Source organism: Macaca fascicularis, chromosome 10, assembly GCF_037993035.2.
Source record: "Macaca fascicularis isolate 582-1 chromosome 10, T2T-MFA8v1.1".
NCBI classification, from domain to species: domain Eukaryota; kingdom Metazoa; phylum Chordata; class Mammalia; order Primates; family Cercopithecidae; genus Macaca; species Macaca fascicularis.
This window is the reverse complement of record NC_088384.1, coordinates 56,977,632-56,995,068: the sequence shown is the minus strand read 5'-3', so window position 1 is coordinate 56,995,068 and position 17,437 is coordinate 56,977,632. Positions and strand designations below refer to the sequence as shown.

General features: G+C 37.7%; 1 protein-coding gene and 1 non-coding gene across 2 annotated transcripts in view; both read right to left on the bottom strand.

The window, feature by feature from the left end:
- Positions 1–17,201, bottom strand: part of LOC102126776 (putative ankyrin repeat domain-containing protein 20A2) — an 82,534-nt gene extending 65,333 nt beyond the window's left edge. The window contains exons 1-6 of the mRNA XM_065522600.1: positions 16,705–17,201; positions 12,212–12,326; positions 11,876–12,049; positions 7,881–7,987; positions 6,691–6,828; positions 3,980–4,035 (exon numbers count right to left, since the gene is read on the bottom strand). Coding sequence (XP_065378672.1) covers positions 3,980–4,035; positions 6,691–6,828; positions 7,881–7,987; positions 11,876–12,049; positions 12,212–12,326; positions 16,705–16,907 — 793 coding nt within the window. The 5' untranslated portion in view covers positions 16,908–17,201. The remainder of the gene's footprint in view (positions 1–3,979; positions 4,036–6,690; positions 6,829–7,880; positions 7,988–11,875; positions 12,050–12,211; positions 12,327–16,704) is intronic.
- LOC135965807 (U6 spliceosomal RNA) lies at positions 5,156–5,262 on the bottom strand. Its single transcript, XR_010578920.1, has one exon. It is a non-coding gene; the product is annotated as a U6 spliceosomal RNA (small nuclear RNA).
- Positions 17,202–17,437: the final 236 nt, after the last annotated feature.

Here is a 17,437-nt window from a genome sequence, read left to right as displayed (position 1 = left end):
TCACTTGAGGTCAGGAGTTCAAGACCACCCTGACCAACATGGTGAAATCCCATTTCTACTAAATACAAAAAATTAGCCAGGCATGGTAGTGCATGCCTGTCGTCCCAGGTAATTGGGAGGCTGAGGCAGGGGAATTGCTTGAACTTGGGAGGTCGAGGCTGCAGCGAGCTGAGATTGTGTCATTGCACGGCAGCCTGGGTAGCAAGAGCAAAACTGTGTCTCAAAAAAAATAAATCAATAATAAAAAATGAAAAATATTCACTGAACCTGTTATTATGGTATATTTAAGCAAGACTTGGTGACCCTAAAAATTAAAGATCATTAGGGATCAGAATAACACAGTGTGGTCATTATTTCTCAAAGTGAAGTATATAAAATATATAAAATAAGTTAATTGCATGCTTAGGCAAGACGATATTGATTAATATGATTGAATATTTTATCTCGTTTCATACTTCTAAACAGGGATTTAGCACAATATGAAAACTAGATTATCCATGTCATCCAAAAAAAAGACAATTTTATTCTAATTTTAACTCAGAAATTATTATGCTTATTTAATTTCACAATTTTACTGAAAGGCTAATAAGATAAAAAGGACAGATTATCATTACCTAACACTGCTATGGTAACTTATATACAAATACCTGTTTGTCACCAAAAGTCAAAAAAGTAACCAGCATTGCAACTTAAGATGGATCATACAAAAGAAATTACTACCAATTTACCTTATCTTATAATATTATGTGTTATTAAAATGAAAATGTAAAACAACACCAAAAGTTAAGTTGGGGCTATAAGTGTTGTGCAGAGAAGATTTCATATAGCAGGCAAGAGACTGCCATCCTTAGAAAGGCCTGCACGCAAGTCTGGCCCTTGACTGGTGTTTAGGAAATTGGAATTGGGAGGGCTTCCACCATTCCCTAAGGAGAGTGGTTCACTGTGTCTAAAGTGTTTATAGAAACAGTGTGGTTACTCTGAATAGCTGCTTTCCTTCTAGGAGTCTGGAATTGGGGTACATGTCAGGGAGAGTAACCTCCATAGAAACACTTGGGTACTTAGTCTCTAATGAGACTCTGGTACTGGTAGATATCACTGCACAAATGTTGTCAAAATGTGAGCCTGGGAGAATGAAGCAGATCCTGGGAACTCCACAGGAGAGAACTCCTGGAAGCTTGTGCCTGGTTTCCTCCAGACTTGACACGTGCACATTTTTCCTCTACTAATTCTGCTTGTCCCCTTTCTTGTAATCAAGTAAAGATCTGAGTATGACTATTTGCTGAGTCCTGTGAGTCTTTCTAGTGAACCACCAAACCTGGGGGTGGTCTTGGGGAACCTTGACACAAATGCATTGTGTAAGATTTTTATGAAGTTGATATGATATATGTAACTATAATCAGGTGGTTATTTCACAGAATAGCTTTCCCTAATCTGTTTTTCTTTTCTTTTTTTCCCTTGATATTCACCTTGGAGAGTCTTATATTTCTATATCTATCCAATCGAATAAAGCCATAAAAGGAATAAATGAAATGATAATGTCAGAAAATAATGTGAAATAAGCATCAATCCTATTTTAACTGAAGAAAAAATAGAGAATCTAGGTGATTGACAATATGTTCTACAATATGAATGTTTCTAGAAAAAAATGAAAAGGTGGTCAATTTTCTGCAACTCAACTGGGCTTAATTGCTTTTTATAATAATTGTGCAGGCCAGGTGCAGTGGCTCACACTTGTAAATCCCAGCATTTTGGGAGGCTGAGGCAGGAGGATCATGTGAGTCCAGAAGTTCCAGACCAGCCTGGGCAATAGAGTGAGACCTCATCTATTAAACAAATAAACAAACAACAACAACAATGAACCTTAAAAAGAAAATTAGCCAAGTGTGGTGGTGCATGCCTGTAGTCCCAGCTACTTGGGAGGCTAAGGTAAAAGGTGAAAGGATCACTTAAGGCCAAGAAGCAGAAGTTGCAGTGAGCCAAGATGGCACCACTGCACTCCAGTACTGGCAACAGAGGGAGACCGTGTATCAAAAATAAATAAATAAATAATTGTGTATCAGGCCAGATGTAACCACAAAAAACTGTAGTCCCAGCTACTCAGGAGGATGAGGTAGGAGGACTGCTTGAGCCCAGGAGTTCAAGGCTACAGTGAGCTATGAATACACCAATGAATAGACACAGTATTCTAGCCAAGGCAACATAGAGAGACCCCATCTCCTATAATACTAATAATTGATTAATTGTGCATCATTCAAGTAAATTGTATAACTGGAGAAAAACATAGTACTATTGAGAATGTACTATAATAGTCTACTACTGATCATAGAGTCCTGTTTACTTGCTTCTAATCTTTTTCTGTGTTTCTCCTAAAACTGAAAACATGGTTCATCCATTAAAAGCAGTTCATCACAAAACAGGTCAAAAAGATGAAAGAATTGCATCCAAACTGTAGGATGTGTTATCCACCGCTCCCTGTGAAGAGTTGGATTTGGTCATTAAGAATTAGCAGGACTAACTTTGTGTTTGTGTGTACACGTGTGAACGTGTGTGTGTATGTGCTTGTAAACTGTGTGTGTGTAAACTATGACAGATAAAACCATTTTGCTTGTGTAGGAATATGTAATATAATTTGTACTTCTCGTGAAGGAATTGCTTTTCTGTCTTCTGTGTGCAGTAGCTGTCTTCAAAAAATAGTCTCCTATTTGTATGGGTGCACGCTGGTTCAGTTCTACAGTTCTTTTTTTTTTTTTTTTTTTTTTTGAGACGGAGTCTGGCTCTGTCGCCCAGGCTGGAGTGCAGTGGCGCGATGTCGGCTCACTGCAAGCTCCGCCTCCCGTGTTCACGCCATTCTCCTGCCTCAGCCTCCTGAGTAGCTGGGACTACAGGCGCCCGCCACCGCGCCCCGCTAATTTTTTGCATTTTTAGTAGAGATGGGGTTTCACCGTGGTCTCGATCTCCTGACCTTGTGATCCGCCCGCATCGGCCTCCCAAAGTGCTGGGATTACAGGCGTGAGCCACCGCGCCCGGCAGTTCTACAGTTCTTATTGCCATTTATTTATGGTACCAGAAAGGGATTGCTGAGTTCCTGGTTCTAAAGATAGTTACTTTCTTAGTGACACACATCAATATGTAATACAGTTTGCCCTTGAACAGCGGGGATTCACTTATATGCAGATTTTCTTCTGCCTATGCAACCCAGACACAGCAAGATCCACCTCTCCTCTTCCACCTCAGGCTAATCAACCTGAAGATCATGAAGACCTTTGTCAGCATCTACTTATGCTTTATGAAAAGTCAATATATCTTTCCTGATGATTTTCTTTCTAACAGCTTCAATTCTCTGGCTTACTTTATTGTCTGAACACAGAATATAATAATGCGACAAAAACAAAATAGGTGTTCATCAGCTGTTTTATGTTATCAGGAAGGCTTCCAGCCACTAGTGGGCTATTAGTAGCTAAAGTGAAGTAATCAAAAGTTATACTCAGATTTTCAACTGCACAGGGATCAGAGTCCCTCACCCCTACATTATTCATGGGTCAACTGTAATTCTTTATTTACTAAATATAAACAATTTATTATAAAACTGAAATAGAAGATCCATTCGTATAACAAGTCCAATTGGTTATAATGTGACTAGAGAGGAAACATACAACATACTAAGTTAAAAATCTTTTTCTTATTCATGCAAAAACATTATATAGGATTTTAGGGATCATAAATGACTTTTTTCAGACTATAATGTTTGAGATTATAAATGAGCTACAACTACCTTCTTAAATAAATCTGAATTTCAAACTAGTTAAATTTTAAAAATTAGTTTACATATGTATATATATATACACACATTCAATTTACACATATTTTTAAACTGGTCTTTTTTGATTAACACTACCTTAATCTTACATGTTACTTTTCATTTTCTTATCAAGAGCAGGACCACCAAGAGAAATAAGAAATTCACTATCAGAAGTCTTACCTGGTTTGTCATATTTAAGTATCTTCTTTTTATGTTCCAAAATTTGTTGTTTAATTCTATGTATACAAAAGTAATAAATAAAGTTGTTATTTTAACACTGAAATAAAAAATATTTACCAAACATATTAAATTCTAAAACCATTTAAGGCAATATCAGACCTAATATCAGAATTTTAATATCCCATACACTTCAAATTTTTAAAACTTACAAGCTTATAAAGCTTATAATTAAAGAATAAAAGAAAGGGAAGTACTCATAAATGGAGGGAGGACAGCTCAGTAAATTAACTCTAGTTAGCTGGACATCATGCAAAGTGTCCTGCACTCAGAATACATCCTCGCTCTGTAACCAATAGGTATTTTCTTTTCAGACAAGTTGCTTCTCATAGGCACCATGGTTTCTTCTAAAAAATAAGGACTCTGCTACCTTAGGAAGATGTAATGAGATTATGTGTTTAAATGTTCAGAGAAATAGTAAAGCAATGGAATAATTTCTTCTTGAACTTGATTCCTGAAACCATTTTGGAATCCCAAATAAAGCTTGGTGTAGGTTCTAATATTCAAATATTGCAGTATTCAGAAGATGTTATTTAGTGCTAATTTTGGTTATTAGTTGTATTCATTGTGGCTTGTAATTCAGGGAATCTTACCTAATTCATAACTTACGGCAAAATTTATATATATATATATATATATACACACACACACATATACATATATATATACTCATTAAAATGGATTACCTAATTGTCTCCCATCACTGAGTTCATCAATCACACCAAGGGCAGAAAACTAATAGGTGTCAAAACCCGGCTTGGACAACTACCACTCCTTCTCTACCTCCTCAAACTCTGAGCCAGCAGATCCATGCCAGGATGCTGGATCTCCATGGTCCTCTCCAACTAACAGACAAGACAGAACCCTGCTGTGATTGTTTTTCGGTTCCATGAAGGAAAGGCAAGTGGACATTTTTTCATTTCCAAGACATGTACTAACAACATGTAACATCCCCTAAATATTACTCAGCTCTGTTCTCCTTTCAGAGATCACTGGACATCAATATTTTCATAGTGATAATCACAATTTCAATATTGGGGGGTCTCCTGTTTTGGTTACACTCACACTGCTTCCTAGGAGCTATTCAACAAACAGTCAAATGACCTTCCTGGGACTATGCAAAATATGGAATGCTTTCCGAATCTGTGTGCCATCCCCAGGCAGCAGCCATGCTTATCTGCTCTGTATTGATCCAATTTTAAAATATGGGCTGTGGAAACAAGCACAAAGTCCTGTTTGATACACAAATACTCATGAGTCATGGATGAGGCTTAGCTCTGGTAAATCCAACTCACTTACTTTAGATTCTGAGAATTTTATTGAATGACTTCCTGTGAGGTGGAATTTTAAAATATGTTTAAAACTTGAGGAAGAGCTGCGAGTAGCCCAAGAGATTTTCATGATTATAGAGACACATTGCTAGAGGGGCCAACCACAAGTTTGATCCCACTACTTGCTGGAAAGATAACATGGAAACTTCTGCTATCTAACCAAAGCTTCTACACAGGATATAAAAAGCCTCAAGGTACAGATCTGATAGCAAAAGGGAAAGGGAACTCTGATCTCCCTGCAACATTGTTTGAACATCCCTGACTGTGGAGAACAATCCCAACTAATAGTGGTTAAAGAAAAGACAAACATGGCTTTCAAAGGATAACATATCGTGAAGGCCTAGGCTAAGTCTAGCTAAGAGGTGGGCTCCAAATAAGATTTTTAGTGTAGGGCAAGCATCAACTTTCTCAGTATTTGTGTGGGTAAAGCTAGGAGGCCTAGCTGGCAGAGCAGGGTGCTGGGAACAACGACTGACCATAAGTACATAAACTAATAAACACCATAGCTTTGAACTCTATATACGAATCACCATGAAAACTAGGGGGTCTGCATCAGTGAAGGCAACCTGGTGGCAAAGGTCAGTCATTATCAGATTGCAGGATGGGTTACAATGGCAGCAAAACAGCAAGCGAGTCCATGGAAACAACAGAATGATCAGAACGGCCTTTTTTCTCATTCTTCTGACTTGTAAAGAAAGATTGTCTTCCTTGAACTTAGGGAACCCCTAACCTTCTTGGAAAATTCAAAGAAGGAAGACACAGGAGACAGCCCGAGGGGACAATACAAGATTTTCTGCTAAATTGGACATTTCAAGACCCAATAACTAATTAGAAAAGTCAGGCCAGGCATGGTGGCTAGCATTTTGAAAGGCCGAGGCAGGAGGATTACTTGAGCTCAGGAGTTCGAGACCAGCCAGGGCAACAAAGTGAGACCTTGTCTCTACAAAATAATAGTAATAATAATAATAATAATAATAAGAAGAAGAATAGAAAAAGAAAAATAAAAAAAGAAAGAAAGGAAAGGAAAAGAAATCAAAGATGTGGCTCTTTTTATCCCATGCATGGGGATTATACTTAGAATAAAATGGACAACACTGAGGTCACTGGGAATAAAGGTGTTAAAAATCCTGAAAAAATCTTGCACTCTACTTTGAATTAACCTAGACTGCTGCTTGATTTCTGGCTAAAAGTAGACTAACTCATTGCTATTTCAAACCATCTGAACCAAACTATGAACTCTTATCTAATTATATAAGATAGAGTAGTTGCAATTATTTTAAACTTCAATTTAGTATCAACTGGTCTTTTGACATACACACTTACTTTGTCAAATGATGAGAAGCAGCGTAATCTTCTGCATCTCGTCCACACATGTCTTGAGTGAAGACATTAATATTTTGCTTAAGAAGGATGTTGACAATACCTGGTGAGTCATAGTGCACAGCAAGCATGAGGGCCGTTCTAAAATAACAAAGAAATAACTCCACTCAAGAACTTTAATAAAGACTTTTATAAACAGTTAGTTTGAGACACTTTTCCAATTTCATATCCATCTGTCAATGTAGACGTAATAACCATTTGCATGTACTAGCTTGGGTCTATAAGCATCTAGGGTGCTCAAGCGTTCATCTTTGTAAATTATCACCAAGGCTAAAAGAAACAGACAGCAGGGAAGCCTCTTGTCCCACTGGTGTGTGACATAATACAAGTTGCTAATTTATAGTCCTTTGATGGCCAAGAAACTGTGCTGAGGTCAGTCATCTAAAGTAGGCAAAGATTTACATGAAGATTTCCCCATTGCTTTCCTACTCTGATATATTGTAATTGTAATCAGCTAGGGGTCAGATAAGAGTTATCTGCGGGCTGAAAACAACAACAACAACAATAATAATAATGACAATAGCAGTAGTCATAAACTAAAAGTCCACATTTTAAAAATTAAAAAAACTGCCAGGTGCAGTGACTCTTGCCCGTAATCCCAGCACTCTGGGAAGTCAAGGAGAACAGATCATGAGCTCAAGAGATGGAGACCATCCTGGCCAACATGGTGAAATCCCATCTTTACTAAAAATACAAAAATTAGCTGGGCATGGTGGCGCACACCTGAAGTTCCAGCTACTTGGGAGGCTGAGGCAGGAGAATCGCTTGAACCTGGGAGGTGGAGGTTGCAGTGAGCCAAGATCACACCACTGCACTCCAGCCTGGCAACAGAGCTAGACTGTATCTCAAAAAAAAATTAATAAAACTAATACAAAACCCTTTAGCTAATAAAAGATTACAGTAACAAAAACATCCGATTATAAATAACAAATCTCATAAGAGAAGATTAATCCTACTATATACTGTTCTTTATGTGACTCAGTCTAAATATTTGTGGTCTACCTGATTATTTGTGGTGACATTTTTCACTGTATGCCAATAATTACACTAATCTTATTAATATTTCTGACTTGAGTGACTATTACCACTCTAGAATACGCAGGCTTTTATTTTTTAAAAAAGAACTACTGTACCGTCTCAGCCTATCAACGGCATGTACACTTGCTTTGTTTCTCAATAGAAATTCCACCATTTTCTCTTTCTTGCAAATAATAGCGAATAGAAGTGGGGTATTATTGTCCTATAAGACAGCAGAAAAAATTAATAATTCACAAAATTACATATTTATGAACTGAACCGAAAATCTTCTCTAGGATTCTTTGAACTTCAACATACAATATAGAAAGGAAGTAAATGAAAAGCAGTCCCCTCCTTCTCACTCCTCTGCGCTTTCTGATGTGCTGCTCTTTGCTTTGCAAACGACCCTCCTCTGTCTCCCCAGATTAACTGTGGTCATTGCCAAAATTCACTGTAAACATTTACAGTCCCAAGAATCCTTGCCTTGATCACAGCACTTAGCATGCTACATTGTAATCATTTCATTGTTTCCCTCTGAAACCAAGAGCTTCTTGAGGGCAAGGGCTGTATCTTTTGTCTCTATAGCCCCAAAACCCTAAGACATAGTAGCAAATATTTTAAGTTTTTTACATAAATTAATGAACTAAATTATTATCTCTAAAGCAGTGTTTCTTAAACTATATTCCAAAGAATATTTGCTTTAGCAGAAGTATAATACCCCAAGAGAAAGACTCCATGACCTTCTGCATTTGCGAAGTATTACAAAATTGTATCTTACATCCAATAATCAATCCCCATTTCACAATACTATTTGTGGCAAATATTAACATTTAAGGAATTAAGAGTTTCAGAGAAACAGTTGCCAGAGCTTCCCAATACAGGTGGAGGATTCCTCTGGGTGGTACAAACTTGCTTGATTCACTTCTATCAGTGGTGTCAGGATGCCAGACGCCAATGTCAGGCACTCCTGCTCCAAAGGGGTCACTATGGAAATGAACTCTGAATTAAGAGAGATTGGCTTCAAATGCACTTATTTGCCTTATAAATAGTCCATGGTTTTTTTCCTAATACAAGAGAATAGATTTTTATCTTTACTGTTAGAAAGCTCAGTATGTTCTGTGTAAGAGAGACAGGTTTAAAAAACTTAAGAACAAATATTTGAAAAACCAAAGCTCAGTAAGAAATACTATTCTCAATTATAATGATAATGCCAGGACACTAATGCAGCTCTACTTTTTAAATCCATTTTTATTGGCTTCCACTTAAATGGCTATTTAAAATTATTTTTCATGTTAGGCAAAATATAAATCTGAAATAACAGCATAATGGCTTATCAATAAAAGTTCTCATACTGATCCATATGAATTATTTCTGGCATAATAAAACCAGTAAGTCACTTGCATTTTTAAAGGAGGGTGCTGAGGACAAAGATATAATATCTGCAATATTCATAAATTATCCAACTATAACCAGCAATAACCTAAAAAGGCTTCTAGGCATTCTTATGGGCAGATAATTATTTCTGGTATATATAAAGAAAAGGAGTTTTTAAAACTTCTAAATTCTAAAATTCAACTCCATAACAGAGGAATTTACATACTCCACAGACTATATATTACAAACAAATCTACACACTGACTTCAAAATCTTGAAATCTTCATCAAAATATACTATAACATAGGAGTTGTAAACTCAAATACTTACAAGGACAAAGGAAGGTTACCAGAGTAAGGGAAGTACTGAGGTGGGCACAATAGCAAACTGGAGAATACATGCCTTCTATAAAGGGGCAATCTCTGCACAGCAGACCAAACAGTGATAGAAACTCAGGAGACACCAGATTTGACTTTTTGGGATAAGCCTGAAGTCCAGATTTCTACACAAGTCTTCTAAATTTTACATGTTGATTCAACTTATAGAGGCAAATAAACAAATCTGTGTACCACATTAGAATATAGCCCTTGCTTTTTAATATTTACTATAAATGCATTATGAAATGGTTGTGTATAATCCAAGTATTTGCATGTAAAGTATTTTCTTTCTCTAGTATCATATGTTTTACCAAAATATGAGGTGCTTGTATATAATAAAAATTGCTAAAAAGACTCATAATACCTGCTTCAAGAATTTTTCTAACATTTATTCATTTAAAATATGTTTGTATATAATTTTCCCAGATTGTTAACCAAATAGATCATTGGTTCATAGGACTGCTAAAACAAATTATTAAAAGTATTCCTATTTGTATTCTTATTAACTTCATGGATTTCAGTGTTTAAAACTGCCATTTTGGTTATGATGAAGCTCTATACAACTAACAAACATACTGAGATAGTTCATAATACAACTTCAACTAAAAAAAAAGAGTTTAGGATTTGCTACTATTCTAATTGAGAAAGCCCAACTTGTAATGAAAATTTGTTGACACATAATCACCTGCATGGTGACTAAGAGACAACAAATCCTGACAGGGTCAGCCCCTACTTATTGAAAGATTACCCATAAGCAAATTTCTAAAGACTCTCTGAATGGTAGTGAATGATTCGTGGATGGAAGGAATGGTGTTATTCTGTCAGCTGAGGGATGTTGCCAATAATATTTCCTTTCACTTCCCAGTCACAGATGTAGAGAAAGACAGATAAGTCAGGGTAATATCATCAAGCAGAAGAACTTTGAAGGATGTGGCACCTATCAAATGCCAAGTCTTCTAGAGATTTCTTACATTTTTGAGATACAGAAATTTATATATTGCACTTATCTATTCTGGGATTCTTAATCAGGAGTGTATCCGAACCTTGAAGGTTTTTTTAATTGGGTTTTTTTTTTTTTTCTTTTTCTACAATTGTTGTTAGAGACCAGAGTCTCACTATGTTGCTCAAGCTGGATTCAAACTCTTAGACTCAAGCTGGAACTACAGGAACATGCCACTGTGCCCAGCTTCAAGTAAACATTTTTAAACATGTTCAGGCCTTATTAGGTCTATTACATCAAAATCTTCAGGGGAAAGACTATGGTTGTAGATTTTTAACAAAATGTCCTCAGGTCACTGTAATGCCCAATTCTGAGAATTAGTGTAGCAGACAATCACTTCAGTCACATCTCTCACCCACATGGCTAATGCCCTTTATCAGTCAGAGATGTGACCAAAAAGATAAAAGGGTAAGAGATAGAGTCATTTATTAAAACTCCAGTAAATTTTCCTGGGTATGGCTAGAACAGGGACAAGTAAACTCAAAATCCCACTTGATTTTGCTATTTATAAGCTCCTTATCTCCCACTTTTCCACCAAGACATTCTAGATTTGAGAGGAGTCTTTAGACTCTTATCTAAGCGGCAGTTTCTGCCAGGATGGGCAATAAGTCAGTTAATAATTTGTTCCAGCTTCTGCTGAAGTTTTTCTCACTTCGTCACCACATATTCACTGCCAATCTGGTTTCCTCAGAGTCCTCCTAAAATTAATCTCTAGGCGAGTTTCAACTCACTCACTCTCTTTTTCAAACCGAAAATTATTAGACCCAAAGCTAAAGAGCACCTTGTCTCAACACATCAACTAGAAGAACAACAAACTAAAAACAACAACAATAACAACAACTCTTCCTCGCATTTTCCTTCATTACCTGATTTCCAAGTGACCTGCATATTTCTGATTGCTCTCCTTTTCCCTTCCCATTTTTCCCTGAGAAATGATACGTCAGTTTTTCAGAAAATGAGCAGCAGCAGCAACATGTCCATTTATTGTAAGTTGCTTTAGTTTTGTTTGAGTTTTAAAATAAAGCCTATTTCCAGGGCATATTTTCTTTCCTGTGTTGTTTTACACTAATTAAGGAAAAAAAAAAAAAAACACCCGGCATAGAAAAAAAGTGGAAAAGGTTTTACCTTTAACAAATTTGCAAATATTTTCCAAAGTGCATTTTATAAAGCTGTGCCCTTGAATGCTTCTTTAAAAGTATCAATATTTAAAACAAAATCTTATGCAATTAAGTTATTTCAAAATAACTTAACTTACATTTGCATTCGGGGAATGGTTGAGCTTCCAAATATAAAAAAATTGACCCTTACCTATGTCAATGATAAAACAAATATTTTTGAAAGAAAGTTGATTGATCTATACCTTGTCCAGTGCTTCAATATTTGCACCATGGGAAAGTAGTTTTTCTGCCAGTGAGGTGCTCTCACTGTACACAGCATAATGGAGAGCAGTGTTGCCGTAGATATCCTTAAGGTTTGGATTGGCACCATGTTTCAGCAAAATAACGGCACAAGCCTCTTCCTGGCAATGGATAGCCTGTCCGTATTAGACCAAGAAACAGATTGTAAATTCTAACAATTCAAAATACACATTCCACAGGTTTCACCAACTAGTTATATTTAAATGAGATCAATTCATTTTAATTCTATATATGTAAATCAAATCCATGTCAGGCTAAAAGAGTTGGCTCTAATATACCTGTATCAAGGGTGTTCTGTTTTCTTTGTCACAGATATCAATCTGGCACTTTCTGTTGATCAGGAGAGTTACCACTTTCTCATGGCCACTGGCACAGGCCAAATGTAGAGCAGTTCTACAAGAGCAAGAGGACTTTTTAGGAAACGGTAGTGCAACATCTCAAAACATACCATCATTCATGTCATTGTAAAAATTGAATAGCATGTTTTTCCTCTGCCTTCAAAACAAATACTTAATTTTTTTTAAGAAAGTGCAATACTTACTAGCTCTTATTGCTCACTGCCTTAATGACAACAGCAGCCTATTTGAATAGAAAGAGCTCAGTCTGTAGATTCAGTTCAACTAGGGCTTGAGTCCTACTTTAAACGCTGTCACTTACCAATTATTGCTTAGCCTTTCTGTGCCTCAACTTCTTCATCAATAAAGATGACAATAGTAGCTATCTCATAGGACACCATCGTGATGCTTAAATGAGAAGCTATGTGAAGTATTTAGAATAGTTCCTACAACAGCTCAATAATTGTAAGATTTTTGTTTTTTGAGACAAAGTCTCACTCTTTTGCCCAGGCTGGAGTGCAATGATGTAACTATACCTGGAACTCCTGGGCTCAAGTGATCCTCCATCCCCAGTCTCCTGAGTAGCTGGGACAACAGATGTGCACCAGCATGCCCAGCTATTTATTTAAAAATGTAGAGTAAGAACCTCACTTTGTTACCCAGGCTGGTCTCAAACTCCTGGCATCAAACAATCTTCTCACCTCAGCCTCCCAAAGTTCTGGGATTACAGGTGTGAGTCACTGCACCCGGCCAGATATTATAATTGTTAGTATTACTACTACTTAACAAAAGCATTTTAATTAGGTAGAATGACACAATTATACCTACTTTGCAGGATGGCTTAATGAATAGGTCACATTTTAACAACTCTGACATTGGAATGCCACTTATAATACATGATTTATTATAACTCTAACTGGTAGCATTTTAAAAATTATCTTATTGATATATAAAATAGTGGAGCATCACACAATCCATGAGACCTTACATTAAGTAGAATATGGTAACTCAGCACTAGGGCAGTTCCAGGTATGTAACGGAAACTGAAATACATTTCAGTTCTTAAAAGGACTATGGGGAAAGAGCACCGAAATAACAATCATGCATTTTTTAAACAAATTAATTCTTTGATTTTCAAACAACTTGAAGTCAAAGGAAACTCATGAGTCAAATGAATTTGTATGGCTCATTTTATTCAATTCTTATACTTACAGAATATATGTAAATAAGACTTTCCAATGATTAATATTAGGATTTAAAACTGATAAACTTTTGAAAGGGCAGTTCAAGGTTATCTTCTACCATTTTCTAACTTCAGAAATGCTTTTGTTTGAAAGGTGGGAGATAAAGTTTCAAGGAGATGAAGTCCCAATATTCCTATTGTAAATCTCTCAGCTTGTGCAGGCAGGGCAGGTAAACATGAAGTTTTTAAGGATAGAAGGGTCCTGAGAGATAGTAGAGTATGTCTGCTACATAACAGGTACTCAGGTTATGCTTGATGCATAAATGGAATGAAATAATGGATAAATATAGCTGGGGAGTTCACTATTTTTAAATAAACTCCTATAAAGCAATATTTTTGCAATAGTAATTATTTATATGTGTTATTTTTTATTTTTAAAGAATACAATTAAAATGAAATTATTAATCTATCATTGTTTGAATAAATGGAATGAGTATATAAGAAAAACATGTGCATAATAAAATATATAGATAATAAAATCTGGAAACACAGATAAAAACATTCCCTTCTTACTTCTGAAGACGCTAAACATTCAAAGAAGATAACAATACACACAATAATGATAAAAAGTAGAAAGCGAGAAATTATTTTTATCAGTGCAAGATTCATATTTCTCTCTTCCCAAGGATGATTCCATTAATAGTAAACTTTTACTAGAAGTTTTGTACATGCTCACTGCAGCAATCACAGATAAGAAAAAGGAAAAAAAAACACTTTACTTAAAATGCAAATACTCGCAGGGCGCGGTGGCTCACGCCTGTAATTCCAGCACTTTGGGAGGCCGAGAAGGGTGGATCACGAGGTCAGGAGATCGAGACAATCCTGGCTAACACGGTGAAACCCAGTCTCTACTAAAAATATAAAAAATTAATCGCGTGTGGTGGCAGGCGCCGGTACTCCCAGCTACTCGGGAGGCTGAGGCAGGAGAATGGCGTGAACCCGGGAGAGGGAGCTTGCAGTGAGCCGAGATTGGGCCACTGCACTCCAGCCTGGGTGACACAGCAAGACTCTATCTCCCAAAAAAAAAAAAAAAAAAAAAAAAAAGCAAATGCTCAGAAATTACAAATTTTATCATATTTGGTACTTTTTTTTTTTTTTTTTTGCTAAAACAAGACCATAGTATGCTTCCGTATGTATAATTTAGCTATTTTTTTTTCCTCGCTGGCTATAGCAAAATACATCTTGACACATCAACTTACTTCTATACCTATTGCCACCTTCAATGGTCACATATTATTCCATCCTATGGATGCAACTGAAATTTATTTATAGGATCCATTCTCTGGGTTCTTTTTAAAATAAGTTCCGTGAAAACTAAAGTACATGTATCTTTATTTCCTAAGGGCATTTTAGTATAATGGAATTGATGAGTAAAGGGCACATTTTTTAAATGTAGTACTTACCACCAAATTATCTATTTGAAAAGTAATCAGCAACTTAAACTTTTAAGTAGCAGTATAAAACATCCTCACAAATATTGTGGATAGAAAACTGTTTGATTCCTCTTTTAAATTCTTATACCAGAAATGAGAAGGATTTTTTCCTATATACATAAGTAACTTGTAGATCTGGGGAAAGGTACTTTGCCCACTTTTACAGTGTTTGATGATTTGATTTGAAAGAATTCCCTGTAAAATGAAGATGTACTTTTCATCGAATGTGTATTATAACTTTTCATCTAATGTATATATATAACTGATATATATAACATATATCTGGAAGATGTATGGTATACATATCAGTAATATCTAAATCTTATCATATATAATGAACAATATAGGCTGGGTGCAGTGGCTCACACCTGTAATCCCAGCATTTTGGGAGGCCGAGGCAGGCAGATCACTCGAGGTCAGGAGTTCGAGACCAGCCTGGCCAACATGATGAAAGCCCCTCTCTACTAAAAATACAAAAATTAGCCAGGTGTGCCTGCACCTGCCTGTAATCCCAGCTACTTGGGAGGCTGAGGGAGGAGAATTGCTTGAATCCAGGAGGTGGAGGTTGCAGTGAGCCAGGATTGTGCCATTGGACACCAGCCTGGGCAAAGAAGCGAGACTCTGACTCAAAAAAAAAAAATAAAAGAATATAATGAATTCCCTATAAAATGAAAACATACTTTTCATCTGAAAAAATATATATATAATATATTAAATATTTTTCTAGTAAGCTCTCTTTTATTTTGTTAACTTTTTTCCTGAAACATAGTTTTAATTTTTAGTTTGCTAAATCAACCTTCACAATGTCTGCTTACCAGGTCATTCTTAGGAAGGCGTTTGTCAACATAAAATGTACCCGTAAAATAAGCATTTGTATTTTCTTCTGGTACTTTACTCATTTGCACATGTAAACATTTCAGTCTGTATTCCATCAGGAACTCATGTTTGTGACATAAAATTTCATTAGTTTTCTTCAAACAACAGGCACTTTTTCATTAATAATTCATCCTTTCCTACTCATCAATCCTTACGTATATCTTACATAATTTCAGTGATTCTGGGTTTCCTATTCTGTTCCATACATCTCTTTTCAGCTGTTCGCAAACAGTTAATTGTAGAAATTAATAGCACATTTTGCTATCTAGAGGAGCAAGTGTTTTTTTACTCCATTATGAGATTTTTAAAAATGTCATCACAATAGTGAAAGACAGCAGGTGTCATATAAAAATGTTAAAACCTTGGTATTTTCATTCGGTCTATGTAAAACTGACAAACAGAGAAAGAGCTCACATTTTGAGAAAAATGTTCCTTTCCATTCAAGAACACAGAACCCACCTCCCACTTCCAAGTTGCTCTCTAAGAACCTTCAGTAAAGAACCTAGCTACACAGGTGGATACAGATGTAAAACGGACAGTTTTATCTGAGAACTTTTCGCCTACTGAAAATCACTCACGGTATTTTTGATAGAGGAATTAGTTCTCTCATTAGGCACCTCCTATAATGTATACAAACCATGTTTTAAAGGTGTTCCTTAAAAATAACAACACCGTATATGCTTAACTTTGTGAGTTAAATCACTCAAATTCTCCACCAATTGCTCCAGCCAGGGAATTATGTCGGATGGAAAACAGCTGAGGGTCCGCTTGGCTTCGCCGCTCGGAGGGTGCCCGGCGCCCTCCAAGGCCCAGTCCAGGGGCTGCGGGGAAGCCGGGCCTGGGGACCCCCTCCCACCCCGGACTGAGCCCCCGCTCCCCGCTACCTGTGCTGCTTGTCCAGGGCATCCAGGTCGCCGCTCCTGCGTGCCAGGCAGCGCTCCACTTCCGCGACGTCGCCCTTGACAGCAGCCTTGTGGATCTTCTGCAGTTCGGAGTCCCGGATTCGGTACCCGGAACCGGTGTAGACGTGGTCTATGGAGCCCAGGACCGTCTGGCCCCTGCGGCTCCCGAAGCCGAAAAACTTCATGGTAGTGACTTCTTCTCAGACCCCCAACCACCGACCGGCTCTTGAGTGGGGGCAGCTCCCTGTCACCTTTTCACCACCCCCCACCCGCCCCCGACGACCCAGCCCCAAATCCAACCCCAAGTCCCGATCCAACCCCAAATCCGCGATCCAACCCCCAGTCTGCGATCCCAAGTCTATGATGTACTCCAAAATCCGAGATCCAGCCGGGTCCACCACAGCCTTCAGCAGCGACACTCGCAGCCTCCGACCTCTCAGACCCAGTGAGCCTCGCAAAGCCGTTGGGCGCGCGCCTGCACCGCGGTGGCCGCCCGGCTCCCGGAAGCCGCTCCCTGGCTGCGCGCGCCGGCAGGTGGGGCTGCAGCTCCAGGCGGGCGCCACTGGGCTCGCGGGTTCTCCTGGGCATTCCCCAGCGGCCCCAGGATCCTAGGCGCGCAGGCAGCCAGGCCTGAGGAGTAGGACTTGTATGGCCTTGCAGCCGCCCCGCTCCTCCTCCGGAGGGAGATCGGGTGCTGGCAAGGGCACTTAGAGGC